Source organism: Rousettus aegyptiacus, unplaced genomic scaffold (assembly GCF_014176215.1).
Source record: "Rousettus aegyptiacus isolate mRouAeg1 unplaced genomic scaffold, mRouAeg1.p scaffold_m13_p_4, whole genome shotgun sequence".
Lineage (NCBI taxonomy): Eukaryota > Metazoa > Chordata > Mammalia > Chiroptera > Pteropodidae > Rousettus > Rousettus aegyptiacus.
In genome coordinates, this window is record NW_023416307.1 from 122,913,880 (window position 1) to 122,935,839 (window position 21,960).

At 47.3% G+C, this 21,960-nt stretch overlaps 1 protein-coding gene across 5 annotated transcripts in view; it reads right to left on the reverse strand.

The window, feature by feature from the left end:
* Positions 1-16,502, reverse strand: part of FGD5 (FYVE, RhoGEF and PH domain containing 5) — a 109,856-nt gene extending 93,354 nt beyond the window's left edge. For all 5 annotated transcript variants that reach the window (XM_016122034.2, XM_016122033.2, XM_016122032.2 and 2 more), the window contains exons 1-2: positions 16,383-16,502; positions 5,912-8,582 (exon numbers count right to left, since the gene is read on the reverse strand). In XM_016122034.2, the coding sequence (XP_015977520.2) occupies positions 5,912-8,582; positions 16,383-16,395 (2,684 nt within the window). In that variant the 5' untranslated portion in view covers positions 16,396-16,502. The remainder of the gene's footprint in view (positions 1-5,911; positions 8,583-16,382) is intronic.
* Between the last annotated feature and the right edge of the window lie 5,458 nt (positions 16,503-21,960).

The following is a 21,960-nucleotide window of genomic DNA, read 5'->3' on the forward strand; positions in this document are numbered from 1 at the left end:
CCTTTGGACTTCTACTCTTTTGGTCCTGAGCATTTTCTATCTTGTATTTCAGGGACCCTCCCTCCACCCCACCATACATCCACCGAAATAAGTTATGGTGCCTGGTCCACCTTGCCATCTCCTTCCATACTTCACTTGGCACAGTTCCTTGCCAAAAATTACTCATTTCTCAAATGGTCATCATCAATTAGCCAAAATATTCAATGATTTTCCCACTCCTTTTCCTCAAACTTTTGGGCATGCCATTCAAACTGAATTCTAACGAAGAACAGCTCTATAAGAATCCGGGCTGGGAGAAGAGAGTCCTGAAATGCTGGGCCTTGGACTTTCCATAGCTCTCTCTGGAAGGCACAAACACTCATGAACTGCTGCTCCCAGGTGGCCTGGATCATCTGAAGCTCCCCCAAGGAACAGCAGATCCTAAACAGATGGCCTGCTCCAAACCCAGAGCTCCTGGCTGCTCTGCAGGCATACCTGACCACAGGAAGGCAAGGGTCCCACCATGGCCCTGAGGGAGGGAAAGATATCTAAGTACCTCATTAGCCAGTTCAAGGAAAGCTTGTCAGTCTTCTTGACAAACTGCCAACAGAGCAACAAACCCAGCAGCCATCAAAGAAAGGGGAAAAAATGTGTCCTTTCACTTTTCCTTGATTCCTTTGGACCAATTAGCAAAGCCGACATTATAAAAGTGCCTGTGCTAGCCTGTCTCCTGCAAGAGGGACACTTGGCAGATACGGGATGAAAACCACCAGCTAACATTTTGCAACCAAAGAAAATGGGTAATGAAAAGAGCACTGGACTGAGGGTCAGAAAGACTTGGGTTCGAATCTTGGTTTAACTACTTACTACCTATGTGATAGAGGATAATCTATATCAAGGGTCCCCAAGCCCCAGGCCATCCATTGCCTGTTAGGAATTGGGCTACACAGCAGGAGGAGAGCGGCTGGTGAGCAAGTGAAGCTTCGTCTGTATCTGCAACTACTACCTGGCACTGGCATCACCGCCTCAGCTCCACGTCAGATCACCAGGCATTAGATTCTCATAGCAGCACCAGTTCCTGGTGTCAAAAAGGTTGGGGACCACTAGTCTACACCACTTCACTGGGCCTCAGTTTTTCTCACCTGAAAAATGGAGACTGGAAAGTCCTAACATGCCTAACTAATCGAGAATTATAAGTGAAATCACAGCTATAGTCAGTCACAGAGAAAGGCATTCCTATTATGATAATGGAATCGTAATGGTCCTGCAGTGCCCTTGGTGTAAGAGGCTGCTAAAAATGCCACATCAGTACTGCTCAGGCTGTTGTTAGTCCTAACTCCTGCATGACCCCATCTCATGCAAGAGTTAGAACTAATGCTGATGCCACATCCCACTGCTAAAGTTTGCAAGTTCATGGTCCCAATTTTACCGATGTAATATCCTGAACACTGAGTCAAACGTGCAGAAGAACAGTCTTGAGAGAGACAGAGACAGAGACAGAAAAACAGAGACACCCCATAGTAACAGGAATCAGACTCTCCACCCATACCCCTGGAATCAAATTTTAATACTGCACCCATCACTATGTGACCTTGGTCATGTCACTTAATAACAGCTAATGCTTACTGATCACTTCGCTATGGGTTGTATTAACTTGCGTAGTCTTAATGACATTATGAGGCAGGTACTGTTACCATGCCCTTTTAGAGATAATAAAGAAACTGAGGCAGAGAGAGATAAGTAATTTGTCTGAAGTCACACACATAGTAAGTGCTGGCGTGTAGACTGAAATCCAGGCAGCTTGGCTCAAAAGTCTATCTCTGTGCTCTCACAGGCTCTCCCTGGGCTGCAGTGTTTTCACTGTAAACATAAAAAGCCACTACATACACACCAAAACCAATATGCATTAATGGATAGAGAGAGCGCTGGACAGAAAGATATGAAAGCCAGCGTGGTAACATGTTAATGCTATGATCTATGTGACGGGCGTACAGACAGTCACTGTAAAAACTCAACTTTTCTGTAAGTTTTAACATTTTCATAATGAAATGTTGGAGAAAAGTGGCATCGGGGATCTGTGATGTATATAATGCTGTGATTAAGGAAGACTCAGCATCATGCATAAAACAGACAATTATGGACCTTTAAATGAGACACTTAGAACAAACCAATTTTTTTTTTTTTTGGTGTTTTGCATCAACCAAGTATTTAATAAATATATCCAAAGCATCGGCCACTGTGTCGCTGAAGATTGGAACTTATAAGTGATAGTTCTTTCTGGAACCCTTGTGAAGCTCAAAATCACCAACTCACATGGAATCATAAAACCCCTGGTCATCAATACCCATTTATCAAGCTCCTGGTGCATAACCAACATACTGAGATGCCATGGGATATTCAGAAGTCAAGACTGGGTTCCCCCAACCAAAACATCCTATTTGAAAAGTAAGAGTGTTAAACTAAAACTCCAGCCTCATCCCCTTTTTTTGTGCATAAGGGTCAATTTAGGAAAAAGGGAATATTTGGGGATACACTTTAAAGGATGACAAAAAGCTTTTTTTGTATACCATGGGGAAAATGTACATAGGTAACAATGTGTACACCTTTATTTTATAAGATAGAAGGTCATTAATAAGAATATTATTATAGCTCCTAAAATGTTACATCTGTGTATACAAATCTCAGGGGAAGTAACTGCATAGAAGTTTATCATCATCCATTAGCCCCTGAGCTGCTGCTCTGATTTAGGGGTCCCTAAAGGCTCTCTGAATTCTATTATATATTCCTCAGTTTCTTGATGGGAGGTACTTTTAGTGGAAAAAGGACTTGTATTTAAATAACATTGAATCACACCACGAGAGAGTTATTCCCTTTTCAGTCCTTATGAATCTTTCTGATTATGCCAAGTAGAAAGTCTCTGTGTGGTGCCAGGATGTCTTTAACACCTCTCCCTGTTTAACAAAGGGACCAAGCCTTCAGCTCACAGCCTTGGCAAGTAATAACCTCAAGCCAGACTTTACCACTGTTAGCTTACTTTCCTTTGTATCTTATTTGTACAGTTGTCTTCTATTTATGGCAACTGATACTGTTTTTCCACTTCCCAATAGTGACATAAAATTTCCTTTCTAAATATTTCTTAAGTAAAAAAGGTGATTTCTTTAAAGACAACTAAGAGCATAGGTGGTGTAACAGAAATATAAAGGTGTTACAGGAAAGGTGGATGGTTGAGAAATACAGATCTGCTCCAATCTTACCAGTTTACAGATGAGCAAACTGTGGCCCAACCCTTTCCAAGACACCATAGGAAGTCAGTGATGAGTGGGCTTTGAACCCACTTCTCCCGATGCACTGGAAGTACTGCCCTGTGCTCTTTCAGGACTGTTGGTATTCATTCATTCTGATTTTTGCCTCTGATCCTCATACTCAAGCAAGGTGTGGAGACAGGACAAGTGGCAGAAGGAGGAACTGCCTCACCACCCACTCAGCCTGTCCAATCTGAAGCGCCGCTAGGTATGCATCTTAGATCAGTGGCACCCTTCCACTAGATTCTCAAAGCTCCTATTCAGGCAAAGCAATAGTGGGGCCCCCTCTCCCAAAGCAGTCCCTTGTGCCTCTCGACTTGATGTGTCTGAAACGTCCCTTGCCCAGACCTGTTCCAGCCCAAAGGGGGGATTTTTCTCCCCCTCTGCTTCCATCTGTTTCTTGCAGGAAAACGGAAGAAAGCTTTGCTTGCTGATTGACGTCCAGGAGGATGTGGTTCCTGCACAGATTTATCCCAGTCAGTCTGGCCTTTAGCGGAATAGTATCAGAGGGGGGCAACAGTGCTTTTGAAATTCAGAGTCTGACAGTTTAGGATACTCAACCAAGCCCCCAGGCTGTAGCATCAAATGTGAGATCATGCAGGGAAAGCACCTAGCACACAGAAAGCAGTCAAGATATGGAAGTATTCGCATTTTCTTGGGCATTTTATTCCCTTAAAGTCATGTTAGCTTGAATGAAGGAATCTTTTGTTTTGTTTTTTTGGACAAAGTACAGACCGAGGCCACAAGGCCTCTCTGCATATGGCCAAGTAGCTTATATACTGCATAACCCCATTGGGGCACTACATACAGATTAAAAGGTGAATGTAGCCTGGGGTCTCATAGTGAGCAGCATGCACAAACCAGACCCGGCATCCCTTCACATAATTCACTGCAAATTCCTGAACCAAGAGTCGGGAAATTTGAGTGCTAGAACTGATATCTCCACTAATTTGCTCAGAGACCCTTGGCAAGTCCCTTTCCCTTTTTGTGTCTCAGTTTCCTCCTCTGTAACAAAACCAAATGTCTGAAGTTCCCTTCAGACATTCTGTGATTCTACAGAAGCAGATTTCAATTCTGAAGGGCTGTCATACACAAAAGAGAAAATGGGCTCACTCACCTGGCTTGAGAGAGAAGAGCCAGCATGAGCGGGGTAGGGATATTAAAGGGAGGTAGCTTTTGCCTCAGTCAGAAAGAAAAACTTAAGAGTACCTAGCACAGGGGAGGCAGCTCTGAGAGGTGGTGAATTCCCTGTGGCTTGAGGAATTCAAGCACAGACTCCATCAAGAGAGACCTGTTAGAGGTGGGAGGTTTGACCATATGCCTGTTGAGATCCTTTCCACTACGGAGATTTTGTGGCTTCAAAGTTTAGCTATATTTAGTGCTAGGAGGCAATTGAGCTAGGGCTGGGTCTCATCAAACCCTGCTGATAACTACTGATGCAATGACCTTGTCGGCTCTGCCCCTCGTGTCCTCTTCACACACATTCACATTATCCGAACTAAACTCAGTTCTTCCAGCACCGCTGGTGTTGACCTCTGCTCCAGCAAACAATTAGTTCATCCAAGAAAGAACTAATTAATAGCCTCGCCCGGGCTTGGGGTAGGGAGAAGATGGAACCAGGGTGGGGAACCATGTGAAAAACTCAAGAGAATAAACCATACAAACACTTCCAGCGTCTATACTCCAGCGACGGCTAACGCTAATTGCAAATCATCCTTATCTATTTGTTACTGCAGGTCCCCTAGGAAGCCCTAGCAGCCACATCTGTCTGGGACTGGGCTAAGTTAGTGTACACAGGGGGAAAAAAAAATCAGGATTTCCTTTAAAATCATAACTATTTTGGCTTTTCATTAATTCGGATCAGGTGCCTCCAAAGAGTATAATGGTTGGGATAGAAAGGCATCACTTTTAAGTTGCATCCAAATATGGAAGGAACGGCAAGCTTTGGCAATTATCCACGTGGGATGATTAATAAGGGCATTCAGTTGGTCTTGGAAAGGTGGGGTCAGAAAACCCCCACTGTTGTCAATAATTTCAGTGTTTTACTCTCACTTCCAAGGTGAATGAGTTCCCCCTAAAAATCAGCTTACATATACCTCTCAAAGACTTCTATTCAGAAATTTAGCTCAGGGCACCCTTGGCTTTTTAAACAATTTAAATAGTCTTTTCTAGTTACCTTCAATAGAGTGTATATTTACATAATAAAAATGTATCAATCTCAATTTAGGGTATTTTCCTGATGGTGAAAGATATTTAGTTTGGCAAGATTCCAGAACATTCTCTTTTGGTGACTTTCCCAGAGGGGAGTAGCAAAGCCATCTACCTAGATGAGAAATGTCCACCAAATAATGCAAATATACATGCTCGCATTTGTATCAAATTTGGCATTTTAGACAATACTTTCACATAGATTATTTACTCTGATCTTCTCAAACACTCTGCTATAAGGTAGCATGAATCCCACTTCACTGATGAAGTAACTGAGGTTCACAGAGGTAAAGCCACTGACCCCAAGTCACAGAGCTAGAAATACAGCTTGAGGCAAAAAAGCAAGTCCCTTTTTCCCCTATGCCAAAGTTTATTTCTCAGTTACATTTGCTACACAACAAAGAAAACTAATTTCACGGTACCTTTCTGCTTCCTGCTCTGTGCTCTGCTGTTTACTCTCAAAGGCATTGAAGCTGCTCATGTCCACGTAGCCATCATTTTCGTTTGCTGTGGACAGAGCTCTGCTCTGATCTTCGAACAGCTTCGTAAATGTCCCAGCCCTTGCAGGCCTTCGGGGAGGGATCTGGATATTCTCATAGTCCGAGTTCATGGCTGGAATATTCTCATAGTCCGAAGTGTCGGCATTGGGGAATGAGATGGACCGGGGCTTGGTCAGGGGCAAGGGCAGAAAGGGGGGCCGGGAACGGTCTTCGAAGGACTCCACTCGGGACACCGTCCTGCTGAAGGGGACACCTTTCCTCTTGCCATCCCTGTAGAAGATGAGGGAGGAGGGTGACTCGGAAGCCCGGAGCTTGCCAGTCCGGGTCTTAAGCTGAGGGGAGTTACTGAGGCTCCTGCGGTCAATTTCGAGAAGCCGGGAAGGCCCGTGGTAGCTGGATTCCGAAGAGGACCTGGAAGAAGACACGTTGACATCCACATGCACTTTGTTCTCGGTCTTCTTCTTAAATGTTAACGCCAGGAACCGCTTAAAGGACGATTTCTTCTTCTTGCTGTGCTTGTCTGGAGGCTCGCTCTCAATCAGAAGCGAAGGAGAGCTCTTTGTGATGGGCTTTTTGGTGATGCAAGCCAGGTCAAAAGGTGGTGGGATGTCAACCACAGATGATGGTGTGGAGGTGCCGCTGGACGGAAGGTGGTTCCTCTGGGAGAAACTCCCGGAGGAACCAATCACACAGGGCAGAGAGAGATTGTCATCTTTCCTTTTGATCCGATGGTTGTCTAAGCCAGACACCTCAGGCTCTCGGTACACAGAGACTGGGATCTCTCGGCCTTCCACAGAGAATGATCGAGGGTATAAACTGAAGGCTCTGGGCTTTGCTGGCAAGGCCCTGTTGGCTTCCAGTGACTTCCCCTCCAATGACAGAACCATCTTTCTTGCCTCCTCGGTGGCACCTCCAATGCCAATGGCTGATGAGCCAGCTTCTGGTCCAGTTTCTTCCGGGACAGTTTCTGGGACGTAGCCAGCCACCTTCCCAGAGTGGGGCCTGGCCCTTGAGATGATGTTCTTCCTATCGATGGAGACCAGGCCACCTTCAGCATCACAGTCTACTTCTTTCGTGCCATAACCACTCAGGGTGTCTAATGAAGCCTGTGTCTCAGGCTTTACTCCCTCTCCAGGGTCAGCTCCACATGCCAGATCAACTCCCATCTCGTAGGGATTGGTGAGTGCGTCATCTATGGCATCCTCATCCTCCGACATTATCACCACATCGGGGACAGAAGGGCCCTCCCCAGAGCCACTCTGCAGGGAGCCATGCTGGCCACACAAAGTTCCAGCCACTGCATCTTGCTTTGCACATTCCCCTGACTTTGCTTCCTGTTCTGCCTCTAAGCCTTTTGCTGACTCAGAAAGCGGAGCATAGCTTTCGCTACAGAAAGAGGTGCTCTCGGTAGGGAAGAACTCGTAGGGACTTCCTGAGAGTGAAGTCATGAAGTCGTCCATACAGTCACCCTCGAAAGGAATGATCTGGCAGCTCTCCTCAGCAGGATCATCCTGCACGGCATCTTCACCTTCTCCAGCATCTTCTCCCGCCTCTTCAGTAACTGCTTCCACTTCTTCTCGGTCAATTTTCACATCTTGGTCAGGTTGTTCATCCTGATCATCTTGGTTGCCACTGCCTGTGGCACCTGCACACTCCTCCTCAGAGATTTCAGGGCTATCTACAGCTGTCTTCATCTCCTGGACACCTGTGGCCAATTCCTCATTCTCCAGGGGTTCCTCACTGGCATCTTCTGCGCCCCTCTCAGTGGGCCTATCAAAATCCACACCCTCATCTGGCTCCCCTGGTTCTTCATTGGCACAGCCTGCCTCATCGTCCTCCTCTGCCTCCCTGGGTGCCCCAGGGGGTCTGGGATCCTTTCCAGGAGCTGCTGGACCCTCTACATTGACTTGAGTGAGAATGGTATCACTCGGAAAGACCGCCTCTCCATCCCAAGTGCCCCTGTGCTCCGGGTTGTACATGTTGTCTTCTGCAAGCTTCTCTTCCTCCTCACTTGTGAGCTTCTTCTCCTCTGCTCCTGGGTCTTGGGCACAGTCATCTGCCCCCGTATTCTCAGGAGAGGGGGCTACACCTTCGTCTTCCCCTCCACTCAGTGCAACTTCAGCTGGGGCTGACACGTCCTCAGCAGCTCCCGTCCCCTCCTCCTCACTTCCCTCCTGGTGTTCCTCTTCGCTAGCGGCATCTGGAGCCACCATGACTGCATTCTCCACAGAGTCGCCACCCCTGGGTTCGTCCTCTCTTGGCAGAGCCCTGGGGACCACGATGTAATCCTCATCGGCCTCAGCCTCGGGGCACTCCAGGTTGGACTGCTGCTCGTCATAAAGCCCCCTGTCTACACAGAGCAGCTTCCCATTGCTGCATTTGTTCAAGCTGTTGATCATATACACACTGGCTCTCCACTCGTTGGAGGTGTCCAGCCTGGGCTTAGGCGCAATGGGGGGTTTTGGCCCCCTCGACATGGAGTTAGGACTGTGAAGACTGTCAGGCCGGGGTGACGAAGATAATTTGGGTGTAGTCACTGGTGTGAGGGGACTGACAGTCTTTGGCTTGGGAGCAACTGGTGGTTTTGGTGAATCTAAAGGATAAAAATAGAGAAAAAGAGAAAAAAGGTACAGTTTCCTTTATTTCCACTCCAACTTAACCATTTTTAACAGAACAATTAAGAAGATTTCCCAGCCCATGTCAACCCAATCTATTATATTCTGCCTGGGTTTATGCCTCCACCATCATCTTTACAATACCTTAACCTTCCACTGAAGAGTTACTCTGTAAACAAAGTGACTACACCTTTGTTCTACACACAGTCCCACCAACAAAACCCAACTGAATGATATCTTGCACTCAAATAAAGGTGTGTATCATTGTACTCATTCATTCGACAACTACTTATTAAATGCTTTCTATGTGCCAGGTACCCACGAGACAATGCTGAACTTGACAAGTCACCATCCCTGCTGCCCTCATGGAACTTACACTCATTCTACAGTTAATTCATTGAATACCTGCATCTATACACACAGCACTGTAGATTACAGTCTTCTAGGGTCAAGAAGAGAAGAACATCCCTGCTGGCTAATCACAGTTGAGTTAGGGAGAAAGACTAACAGAACAATTAGAGGACAGAGCTGCGAGTCCTTGGAATATTATGACTGAATAGCCATTATCTCATTCCTTCAAGAATGATACACTAAAAGCTTATGACAGTGATGTATGGTTCTTCTGAGGGTCACCTCTGAATTCTACATTTTTCAAGAATGATGTCCAGCTATGTGCCCTGCATCCAAATTTCATGGCATCCAAATTTCATGGGAGAAAATATATGAATATTTGCAAAAGGCCTCTTCCTTTGTGGATGGTGAGGATCTACTGACCATAGAAGAATAAAAGATGTGGTACACATTGTACGTACAGCAGGAGTTTGAGAGGCAAGAGTTGCCATGAGTAGGGAAGATCTCTTGGAGAAGGTAAAATTCCAGCTAAATTTTGCAGGATGGGAGGAACCTGGACAAATAGAAGGGTAAAGAGAGTAGCTGCCCACTCCCCTGGCCAGACTGCGGACAGAGTAAGGAAGGCAGATGTCCAAGAATCCAACTCCACCTGACAGCCCTGCTCCAAAAGCACTGCCTGGCTCCCCACTGCACATGGATTAGGATGTACAAGTCTTCCTTCATCCCAGTATCATTTCACAGTTCCACCCCAACTAAGACTTGGGTTTGATGCCAAGCAGCCTCAGAATGCCAGCCTGGCCAGAAGGAAGGTGGAGCAGAGGGCCTAGAGGTCTGTCAGCAAACTCTTCTCCTCCGCATGCATTTGACTCTCAGGTAAATCTTTGCAGCACCTAATCTCAGTCGAATCTAATCCAGGGCTGTCCGTCGGAGATATACTGTGAGCCACATTTATCATTACATATGTAATTTTTAATGTTCGCATAGCCACATTAAAATGTGAAAAAGAAACAGGTGAAATTAATTTTAACAATACAGTTTTTTCAACTCATTATTTGGAATATCATATGCAATCAATGACTCACATTTAGATAAACATGTCATCAATATACAAAGTTTATTAATGAGATATTTGACATCCTTTTTTATCTAAGTGTATTTTACACATATAGCATATCGCGGATCAGACTAGCCACATTTCAAGAGCTCACAAATCAGACCAGCCAAATTTCAAGTGGCTATGATACTGGTCAGCACAACCCTGACTGGAGACATCTCCATGGGACTACCCCATTGGCACCTCAATTTCAAGATATCTGAAGCCAAAGTCAGTATCATCTCCCTAAACTGGAAGGACTATGTTAAATTCGGCTGAGGCCCCAAAAGAAAGAAGAAAGGCCTGAAATAGTAAATAATACAGGGTTACGAAGCCCATGCTCTCCATTTCTAAAAGGGCCTCATTTCAGAGCCTCTTTACTTGTGCTTTGCATATACATCTAATGAACTTGGTTGTCTGGTTTCCCAGTGCACAGCTAATCAGAAGGAGTTGGGGGATAGGTTAGAGCAGGAACACTGCAGCTGTAAGATGTGGTAGCTGACAGCAGGTAAGAGAGATACGAGGCACAGCTGTCAAAGTACCCACTGCTAAGGTACCCACTGCACCAACCCCCTAACCTACACCTACATTCACCTGCATCAATGCCCAGGCCTGACACTGAAATACAGAGAATAACCCAGAGTCTTCAAGATGTTATATGTGACTTCCTAACTCCTAGTTTCCATAACCAATCAACTATGTCCTTAGTTAGAAAAATATCTGTCCAGATTAGCAAAAACTAAACAAAACAGAAAAAAAAAAACCCATAAATTTGGAGCTTAAACAGTTAAGCTCAATGTGAAATAACAGAGTGAGCCTTTGGAGCCTAGCTGATCTGGGTTCAAAATATGGCTTTGCCTCTTATAAGCTATGAAACTGAAACTCAGTTCCCTCATCTGTAAAATGGGTACAACAGTAACACCTACTCTCAAGGGGTTGTTGTGAAGATTAAAAATATATATTAAAAGTGCTTAGTAGCAAGCCTTCGCATAATAGTACACAATAAACAGTAGCTATTATTATTATAATAAAATCTGTCTTTTCCTACCCCACAACTTCCCCTGGTATAAGTCTTGCTCTTACTTTCATATAAACATATAAAATATATTTATATATTATGTAATATTAGTTTTAAGCTCTCCGCATAAGGTGTCAGGCAGTGGCACCTTTGGGTGTGAGGAGTCTCATTTTTCATCCTTAACAGGTGGTATTTCACATGGGCGCCATGAGATCTGACAGAGGGACAAAAGGGCCATGAAAAACGACCATCACCTCAGCTGCATCGCCCCCACCCTCACCCCATCCTTCATCCAATCAAGCTATTGATCCATGGGTGTCGTCTCCTCGGGAAAGGTTACAGTGGGCGTCTGAGGCGTGATTCTGCAAGAAAATGCCTTTCCCACAGAGACCCCTAGGAATGACAAATATACAGCGTCCATGCCCTGCTTCCAGCTTTGAAGCTCAGGGAGTTTCATCTGCATCCACTCTGAGATCAAAGGATACTAGAATCACAAAAGCCTCGTCTGACCCCTCATAGAAAGATGAGAAAATGGAGGCAAAGAGAGGGCAGGTGACTGGCACAGGGTAACTCAGAAAATCTGAAGCAGGGCCCAGGTAGAATGTGGGTTTCTTGCTGCAGTCACCTGAACCTCAACCTTGTCTTTCTTGCCGCTGAGCATCTCCTTTACAGTGGAGACTCTGGGCTCCCAGCTTCTAGGGAAGCAAAGAGAAAAATGCAGGGACACTGAGGCCAAAGAGACCAGGGACAGCTAGTCAAGTGAGCAGTGTACGTAATGCTGAATCCCAAGCTCAGAAGTACTAACTGACCATAAAGTGGATGACTGGTTTTCATTTGCTCCCATCCAACTTCCTTTAATCAAATTTCATTAAATAGGTATTTACTGAGCACCTACTATGTGCTGGGTATTCATCTAGAATCTCTGGATACATCAATAAATAAAACAAAGATCTTATCCCCCATGGTCCTTATGTTCGAGTGGTGAGAAATAAGCAATATAAAAGGATAAGTATATTACCTGTCATATGTTAGATGATCATAAAGTCTATGAGAAAAGATCAGGACTTGGGGGTTTTTGCAATTTTAAATAGAGTGACCAGGATAAGCCTCACTGAGAAGATAATACAGGAAAGGAATCCAGGACTGACCTGGCATATACAAGGAGGCCAGAGTGGAGTGAGCGAGTGAGAAGGGGAAGCAGGGATGAAGTCAGAAGGGTTGTGGAGAGGGTGTAGATTATGAAGGAGCTTGAGCAAAAAGACATGCATGTTCTGGCTAATGTACTGAAACAAACAGAAGTGGTGAGGGTGGGCGCAAGTAGACCAGTGAAGAGCCTCTTGTGATAATCAGGCAAGAGATGATGGAGGCTTGAACCTGCCTGGTAGCAGTGGAGGTGGTCAAAAAGAGTCAGATTCCAAATCTGAAGGTAGAGCTGGCGGGATGTACAGACGATCTGAATAGGAGGTATAAGAGAAAGAGAGAAGTCAAGAACAACTCCAAGGTTTGAGCTGGAGCAACTGGAAAAGTGAAGTTGCCACCAACTAAGCTGGGGAAGCCTATAGGTGCTGGGGAGAGAAACCAGAATTTCAGTTAGCACATGTTAGATTCGAGTTATCTATCACACCACGATGGAGATATTAAGTGGGCCTTTGGGTATTGTAGTCTGGGCTCTGGGGATTGGTCTGGCTGGAAATATCTGCCACAGAGATGGAATTTAAGGCAAGAACCTGGTGAGATTACCAAGCAAAGGACTGTGGACAGAGAAAAGAGCAAGGGCAAGGCGGGAGAGAGAAGGGGCTGAGGAGGGAGTAAAGAAAATAAAGGGAGTGTGAGGGATTCCAGCTCTGCTCCTTCCCTGCCTTCCTCACAAAAAAGAACCAGATAGAGACCCTGACCTTGGTACCAAGCTATCTGGGTCTCGGACCCACTCTGGCTGGAGAAGGCTCAGGAAAGAGGTAGCATTGAGGTGCACGGTGAAGGACAGGGAGAATTTCAAAATACAAAAGGTAGAGGAACAGAGTATGCAGAGGCCCAGAGGTAGTTGGATGTAAAGCCCTTTGGCAGTATGGTAACGAGTCCAGTTTGGCTAAGTCTGAGTATGATGGGGGTAGAGGGATTACAGGATAAATAAGAGCTGGGGCTTTCTCTTCTGGGTAACTTTCTGACTATCTAGAACCCAGCATGGATGGAGCTGGTAGACCCTCTGCTGTCTCCTGACTCCCTCTGGCTGGTGCATGAACCTTCTCTCTCTCTGTATCACAGAGTCTGGGGGTAACACTCTCTCCAGCCTGAGTTATCAATGCCCAGGACCTGCTGGCAATTTGCTATGCCTGAAGATGACTTAAATGCAAATACCCTTCAAGCCAAGATGCCAAGAATTAGCTGGGGGGTTAAGGAACCACAGCGACAGGAGGAAGAGATTTTTGACAGCTTCTGGTGATAGAAATCACCCCCAACCAGTCCCCTATACAAGTTTATATTTTCTTTCTCTACTTTAATTAAATATCTGTCACTCACACATTCGTGCTTGCTGCTCCCTTGTCAGCTATGTAGAGGTTCAATTTGAATGGGTGCTGGATGGAGCACTGGACTGGGAGTCGAGAGCTCTAATCTCCACTCCTGGCTCTGCCCTTAACTGGAGGTGTGATTTTGGACAAGTCCCTTCTGCTTCATGAGATTCGGTTTCCCAATCTGTAGAGTGAAGGGACTTCACCAGTCAGTGCCTTCTGCTCTGGCTGACTACAGCCTATTAAACTCATGGTTCTTCTTATGCTGTCCCCTGACATTTCTGTCTTCAGTCCCCAAGTCATTTCAACTGTAGTTCACTATACTCCCCCTGGAACTCTCATAACCATATGTTCCAAGAGTAATTATCTTCCAATTTCACCTTCCAATTGCATCTTAATTTAACTTTCATTCCTGGGTGCCTGCTGGAATGTCCATGCCAAGCCTGATGATTTCTAATTAAGCTGCTGTTAAGCTAGTCCAGTGATCCACAACAGGGCACTTACTGGGAAGATAGCGTGGACCAGAGTGGGAAGAGCATGAGCCCCAGGCTCAGTCGTGGACTCCAATCCCAGCTCTGCCACACATCAAGTGTGTGATCTTGGGCATACCACTTTGCCTCCCTGAGCCTCAGTTTCTTTCTTGGTAACATGGAAGAAATACCCCCATTTTTCTTAAGGCTGTTGAAAAGTTCAAAAAAAAAATAACAGACATAAAATAACAAAGTCAACTGGTAAACATTTCCTGTGTACCTACTATGTGTTAGGCATTGGATTAAAAAGTAGGCTCTCAAACTAGACAGTCTGTGTTTCAATCCTATCTCAGCTCTCCATTAAGTCAGTGATCATTAAATCCCTGCAGCTGTTTTCCCATCTATAAAATGGAGATAGCAAGAGTACTCACCTCATCAGGTCACTGCGGAAAAATAAACTGATACAAGTGAAACACTTAAAAGCAATGCCTGCTTCATAGTATGTACCCAGTAAATATTAGCTAGTATTTGCTGGTCAGTTATAATGTGACAGACACCATTCCAGGCACCTATCATTGCCATCACACAGAAAAAAGAACCAGATTTATGCTGGAGACAAATTATAGGATGGCTGGACTCAAGAGCAGCAACTGCTGAGATGTCCTGGGACCAAATTGGCCCCTTGGTTTATTCCGGTTCACTCCATCCCCCAGATTCTCAGAAAAGGGAGGGCTTGCCCAAGCCTCATGCAGGGAAACGTGGGAAAACTGGAACCGCTCTCACCATTGTTTTAAAGAGAGTTTTATTAGGAGTATAGGAAAAAGCTAGCCTGGCTCTGTCCTGGCTGTGCCAGAACAGGCAGGAGGCGACCTTCCTCCAAGGAGTGGCTGGCCTGGTGCTGGGACCTGCTCCAGCCTTTTCCAGTCCTACAAAGTGACATCCCTGCTCCTATGCCCCCCCCCCACCCCTTCCTATGACTTACACTCAATTGTCCAGGTGCCCTCATGCCCAGCAACAACAGGGCCTGGACACAGAGAGGTGACTGCTACACTCCCAAGTCCCCAAGTGGCTCCTTTTCAGATCAGTCCAACCAATGTCTCTTGTCTGCACCTCATTCCTAAGACAATGACTTTTTTCATTAAAAGATTTTTAAAAGAAAAAACCAACACACACACACACACACACACACACACACACACACACACACTCACAGAGCACAGCAGGATATGGTTCTAAGACAGCCAAAATGGTGGCTTCCTGTTTCTTTAGGGATATGTGTTTTGGAGAATGGCTTCAGACAAGGGTGTTGGTTGGGCAGAGGGCTGCCTCTTACTAAATTCTAAGAGAAAAAGAAAAAAAGAGTGACTATCGCTCCTTGGCAAGCAGATGAAGTTAGTGGGTTGTTCCCTTGCAAACTTCCCTCAGAGGGAACTTTCTGCCTTCGGAGGGGATGGCGTGAGGAATCCCGGGAACTGGATTCCAGGCACCGCCCATCTCTGAGTCTCAGTCACTAAATCTGTTAAATGGCACTCCTCTGGAGGGCTCGCTAATATTTACTGTCAAACACATTCTGGATTGCATGGAATCCCTAATCTGGGGAGTCAGATTCACAGGGCAGAGACGCCAGGGGTGGGAGGGAACGCCTGGAGTGCGGCTCAGCCTCGGCGAGGAGCGTCCCCTCGGCATTCGGTCCCCTAGGGGAAGCACAAAGGGAGCCAGGGCCAGGGCGCTGCGAGGGAGGGTGAGCTGCAGGGGTGAATAATTTGAGGTTTTTTGGGTCCTGTCCGGAGGGTAAGATCCAAGTCTCGGGGTCTGGGAAGAGAGAAAGAAGCAGGGATCCTCGTAAGGGTGCTCGCCGGGTGCCGAAGGATCAGGACTAGACCTCGGTACCGGGAAGAGCCTGGACGGATCCCATGTGCCAGGAGAGATCCATGAGGGGCTAGCGAGTGTCTGGAGGGGACCCCAAGGAGCAGGGGTGAGGGGCGCAATCAAGTCGCCTCTGCAAAGGGGGCGTCTTTCTCTCTTGCCGCGGGAAGCTTCATTCTGGGGGCTGCGGTGGGAGCGGGATGAGGGCGTACATGGCGAGCGCGCCGCCTCGCCGAGAGTGAGGGGGCGTCCCTGTGGCGGGGAGACCCGCACAGGGGCCCCGAATGATTCTCAGCCTCCTCGGAGAGGGGGCTCTGGACCCGCCCATAGCTCGACCGAAGCCCAGAAGACTGCGAAGCTCGGGGGGTTCTCCGCCGTCCCTCCAGGCGCCCCGCGGGCTCCAACTTGGAACGCCTGGCCGGAGCTCCCTCAAGAACGAACCTCGGCGCCCGAGATCGCGCGGAGCCTCCTACCTGCTCTGTTCATTTTCCAGCGCGCAGAGCCCAGGGCTGCCCGTCGGTCCGTCTGTCCTTCCGTCGGAGAGCAAGTCCGCGCCCCGCCTCACTCCATGGCCGCCCCGCGGGGCTTGCACCCCCTGGTGCCCGCCCCGCCCCCCGGCGCGCGCCGGACTCCCCGCGGGGCGCAGGGCCAGTGGGGGGCGCGGGACGCGAGCCTCCGAGGCTGGGCGGGGCCGGAGAGGAGATGGGCGGGGAGGGGGCGCGATGGTGGGGCGCGCAGGGCGGCGGCCGGGGCAGCGCGCGGCGTCGCGTTCACCCGGACTCCGCGCGGGGCGTAGGGCAAGTGGGGACGCGGGGCGCGAGCCTCTAGGGCTGGGCGGGGCCGCGCGGGCTGGGCGGGGAGGGGGCGCGAGCGCGCCGTGCAGGGGGCGGTAGCCCGGGCAGCGCACGGCGTCGCGTCGGCTCAGGATCCCCGCTCCTCGCGGGGCGCGCTGCACCCTGGCCGCCGCGCTTCTGCTGCGATGCTGCCGCCGCCGCGCCTCCTCCCCCTCCTAGACGTTTCCTCTCGTTCGTGAAGAGGAAGGCTTTTTTTTTTTCTTTCTGCTCTGTCAAGGATCGGGGGAACCGAGGGGCGAGGCGTCCCTGTGCACATTTAAAGGGGCCGTGGCCGTGGGCACTTGGAGCCGCGTGAGGTTCAAGCACCTAGCATTGGGGCCGGAGGAAAGCAGGCTAGTTCTGGGGACTTCCTCGTCCCTTTTGCCAAATGGACCGTCCATCTTTATTTTCAACCACAAGCGTTCATTGAGTCCTGCTCCAGGCGTTGTGCGGAGCACCCGGCAGACCCAAATTGTTACCCTCATGGAGCTTAGATGGGAGAAGGGCAGTGAAGACGCAAGATTAAAAAAGCGATAAATATCATTTCAGTGAGTGATAAGTGCCTTGAGGGAAATAAACAGGGGTAATGGGGCAAAGCAGTGGTCGCAAAAGTATATGGAACAGCATGGGAATTGTTAAAAATGCAAATTCTCAGGATCCTCCCCAGACTAACTGAATCAGAAATTCTGTGTTTAACAAACTGCTAAGGTCCTTCTGACGGAAGCTGAAGTTTAAGAAACACTAGGGAATGGGTAATCAAGGAAGGCCTCCCAGAGGAGGTAATGTTGGAAGGGAGACCTGGCTGATGAGCTTGTTTTGTTTGCTCAGCACACTGGGGGCGGCAACCTCCCGGGGACCAGGCCTAGTGCTGGGCAACATGGATGACCCCACCGAGCTTCCACCTGGAGCTCTCCTCTGATTGTCCATGCAAACATAGGCAGATAGTTCTTCCTGGGGCAAGCAAGTGTTGGGATGGGACCAGAGTGTGCAGAAGCCTGTGGGAACTCTGAGATGGCTGCAGAGTGGAGAGGGTTCAAGTAAAAGGAAGGCCTTCCAAGTAGAGGGAACAGTTTGGGTAAAGACTTAGAGATGAGAAAAGACATGGTCTGTTGGAAGAGCCTGAGGAGGTTGGCTTGGGCAGTAGAGGGTGGGTGTGTCCCAGTATAAGGTACAGAAGGGCCAGGGTGTAAGGTCCACTGACAGCCATACCAAGGGCTTCCTTCTGTCAGGTGGTCCCAGATAACCAAATGTTTTCATTGCATAGACAAAATGCCTCTCAGCTCTAAGCATCAACATCACTCAGGAGCTTATTAGAAATGTAGAACCTCAAACTCCACTCCAGACACACTGAACTAGAATCTGCATTTTAACAAGATCTCCAGATTGCCTGTGTATGCATAACAGTTGAAGAAACACTTCCCTAGATAACCCAGTCCATTCTTTTTTGGCCAGTTGTGTTACCAAAGTACATAAAAGTAGAGAAAAGACATTCCAGTTTCCCCAAATTTTCTCTAGGATGAGAACTTAATCCCTGATCTGTCTCCTTATTCATACATTGTTGGAAGGTTGGTAGGTTTTTGGATATCTGAGGGCTGGTACCTAGCAGAACTCCTAGTGCATATTAGGTGCTCACTTAAAATTTGACATGCACGAAAGTCTAATTTGGATTGTTACATAAGCCAGTTGATGCCTGGTACACATAAGGCATTTAATGTACACTTACTAAAGATAGGAATGAGTGAAATTCAATCAGGCGATGTGGAAAGGATCTGATGATGTTAAACTCTTTTTCCTGACATTATGAAAAATCTTATATATTTTTTTGTACTCTCCAAGCATTTTCATACACCTAACCAGGTTCGTAGGATTTGTTTTATTTTATTTTCATCTTTTAATGCCCACAGCATGAAATTAGATTACGCATACTTAAAGGTAAGGGCTTAGGGTGTACTTCAGTTTCCTCAAATCAGGAAATGAATATTGTTCTTTCAAAGGACCTTTTCATCTCTGAGCCACCACAGAGTCCTTAAGCCTCCAACCTTTTGTGGAGAAATACTTGTGTCTCTGGAATAGAAAATCTATGGCAGAATTTGTGTTGCTTGAGCTCTTAGTAAACTTTACGGATCCCTGCATGGAGATGATAGAAATGGAAGTGATAGTGGATGTGGGAGACATGCTGTTGCAGGCAAAGGAGGTGGAGGCAGTAGATGGCAAGGCGATAGGAGTGGCTGTGGAAGTCATGGTGAAGATGGAAGCTGTGATATAGTTTGTGGTGGTGGAGGAGGTAGAGATAGTGGAATTGACAGATGTGATGGAGATGGACTTGAGAAGATGATGGAGGTGGTAGAGTTGGTCAAGGTGATGGAGGTGATAGAAGTAGTGGAGATAATGAAGTTGAGAGAGGTGATAGGGGTGGTAGAGCTGGTGGTGGCAGGGATGGTGAAGTTGATCAAGTTAGTGAAGGTGGTAGAGATGATGAGGTTGAATGAGGTTATGGAGGTGACGGAGCTGATGGCCGAGAAGGTGGGGGGAGTATATTTGATGCAAAAAGAAAACACATTTTAAAAATTGAGCTTGTTTCTGGAATTAGTCATAAACCCAAATGACCTGGGACCGCAGCAGGGCAGGAGCAGGAGAGGAAGGTTCAGATCATTCCATCGATGGCCATTGTTACCCTTCACTGTAGGCCATGTGCACAGAGGAAGGGCGAGCAGGGAGAGACTACAGTGCCTTGCTAAGCCCTTTCCACTACTATTGAATTTAGGATTTGAGGCTAAGCAAAGTCTACTTGAAAAAGATCATAGCACCAATGACAGTTGGGAAAAAACACAGGTCTGAACTCGTTGAGCTGAAACCACATGCCGGAGTGGAGTGATGGGCTGTGAAGCTGAACTGCTCATTCCTTTGTTTGCTTTTCCTAACACAAGAAAATGGATGTGAAAGACCATAAGGCTCTACAAACATCCGGTGCTAATTCTAGTGCTTGGATTTACTTAGTCCTTATGGAACTGAGCTGTAACCTCTCACTGAGCTTGAGAATGGTTGTAAATAACCATGAAGAACATGACTAGGGATGGCAGGGGTGGGGTGGGGTGGGTAATGGCCATTGTCACTCCTGTTGTGAGCCCTTCACACATGTATTTGCCCAAGAATCCTATAAAGAGATTATTATATTCCCTTTTCACACATGAGGAAGTGACTTACCCCTACAGCCCAGCCAGGATGCATACCCCATTCACTCTGAGAACATGATCTGAGTTCTTAACTGCCAAAAAATTCACCTAGGTTTTCACATTCACTATCTAAGCTCTTCTTCTCAGCAGACCATGAATCACCAAGGGTAAGTGTTATGCCTATTTGACAGACTAGGAAACTGAGGCTCAGAAGGGAAAATTATTGACCTGGGATCATAGAGCAAGTTAGAAGAACAGCCAGTGGTGGAATCCATACCTCCTGACATCCAGGTCCAAGTGCACCTCTCCTCTAATGGCTGCAGTCTCTTGCTTTGCCTTTTGGGGACAAGAGCCCCTTCTAGTTTTTCTGCAGAAGGGGCAAGGGGCATAATACCTTTAAGGCAGCTGCACAGCAGGAATCAGGGCTCCCTACACTCTCCAGGCCTTCTGTCTTCCCCTTTCTTTTCCTCCCTTCTTTCTATCTGCCTTGGATGGTCAGAATGGCCAGCAGTTCCCAGCTTTATGGTAATGACTCAGCTCATGTCTGCAGGAGCATTGGAAGGGGCCTTCAAAAGAACTAACACAAAGGTTCTGATACGCCCAAGGAACAGCCGAGCAGGAACTTCAGAGCCTAAGGAACTTGGGGTGAAAGGCACTTGGATAACTAGCGCATTGCCAGTTATTGCAATTGTAGCGTTATTGCCACAGGAGGCTGTGGCAATAATAGCAGGCAATAATAACATTGATAATCACAACAGATGCTGATAGCTACATCTACTGAGTCCTCTCTTCACATGCCTCTTGTGGTATATGAAGTGATTTGATTATTATCTCCTTTTACAGGTGAGAAAACTGAGGGTCAGAGAAGTGAGAGATTCAAGACTCAGAGCTAGTGGTGGAGTTGGGACTAAGCCTAGGTCTGTCTTCCTTCCTTCCTTCCTTCCTTCCTTCCTTCCTTCCTTCCTTCCTTCCTTCCTTCCTTCCTTCTTTCCTTCCTTCCTTCCTTCTTTTCTTCCTTCCTTGCACAAGAGTGCACTGAGTGCCTACTCTGTGCCAGGCACTGGGTGAGGTACGGAGTAAGCAGGCAACTTTCGCTCTGGCCTTCTTGATCTCCCATGCCAGCAGAGGAAGCAGGACACCCAATGGCAATTACCCACAAGTTTGATGAGAGCACTAACGGAGAAAGCACCAATGCCTCTCAGATGCCTTTAGACCCCTGGTGTGAGGCTGGCCAGTTCCCTGGGGCCTCTGAAATCAAAGTCACTTCTCACTAGACGCTTTAAGTTCCCCAGGCTCCTCCCCACTGAAGCCCCCACCCTCACACCTCTCACTTACACACACATGTAACTCAGCATAAAAGATCAGGATCCTTCAACTAAGCAGACGTCTCCTGTCTTTTTACTATCCTTAGACCATCAGGGCTAGTTACCTTCCTGCACACAGCTTAGGGAATCTCAGATCAAAACTGCTGAAATCTAGCTCCCTGTTACCACCTGCCTGAAGCTTTGGCAAAGTTCAGAGCCAGCACCACAGCTGGATATGGCCGTATGTTCTCAATACAAAGAGCACCCAGGCTCTGTAAGCTCCTATGAAGGCAGCACAGACTTGCAATTGAAGTGATATTCAGTAGCCACACTGACCTGGTTGGGGGGGGGGGGGGGAGCATGTCCCAGTCTCAGTTTCCCCATTGGTAAATCAACAGTATTTGCCAGTGCTTATTTTGTGCACTCAGTGTTTTGCATATGTTATTAGTTTATTTAATTCTCTCAAGAAACCTCTGAAGTAGGCGACATTATCGCTCCCATGTTGCAGACAAGACTATCATGGCACAGAGAGGCTGAGGCATCTGCCCAAGGATACACACCTAGTAAGGTAGGGATCCCACCCTAGCTCTGGGGACAGCGTTCTTATCCACTTCTGAACACTGGCCCCCATCAGTTGGACATGAAAATAGTGTCTGCTCATTAAATGAGATAACTACAGCATTCAATAGGGGAGAGAGGGACACAGGAGGCACTCAATAAATGACTATTATCATTTAAACG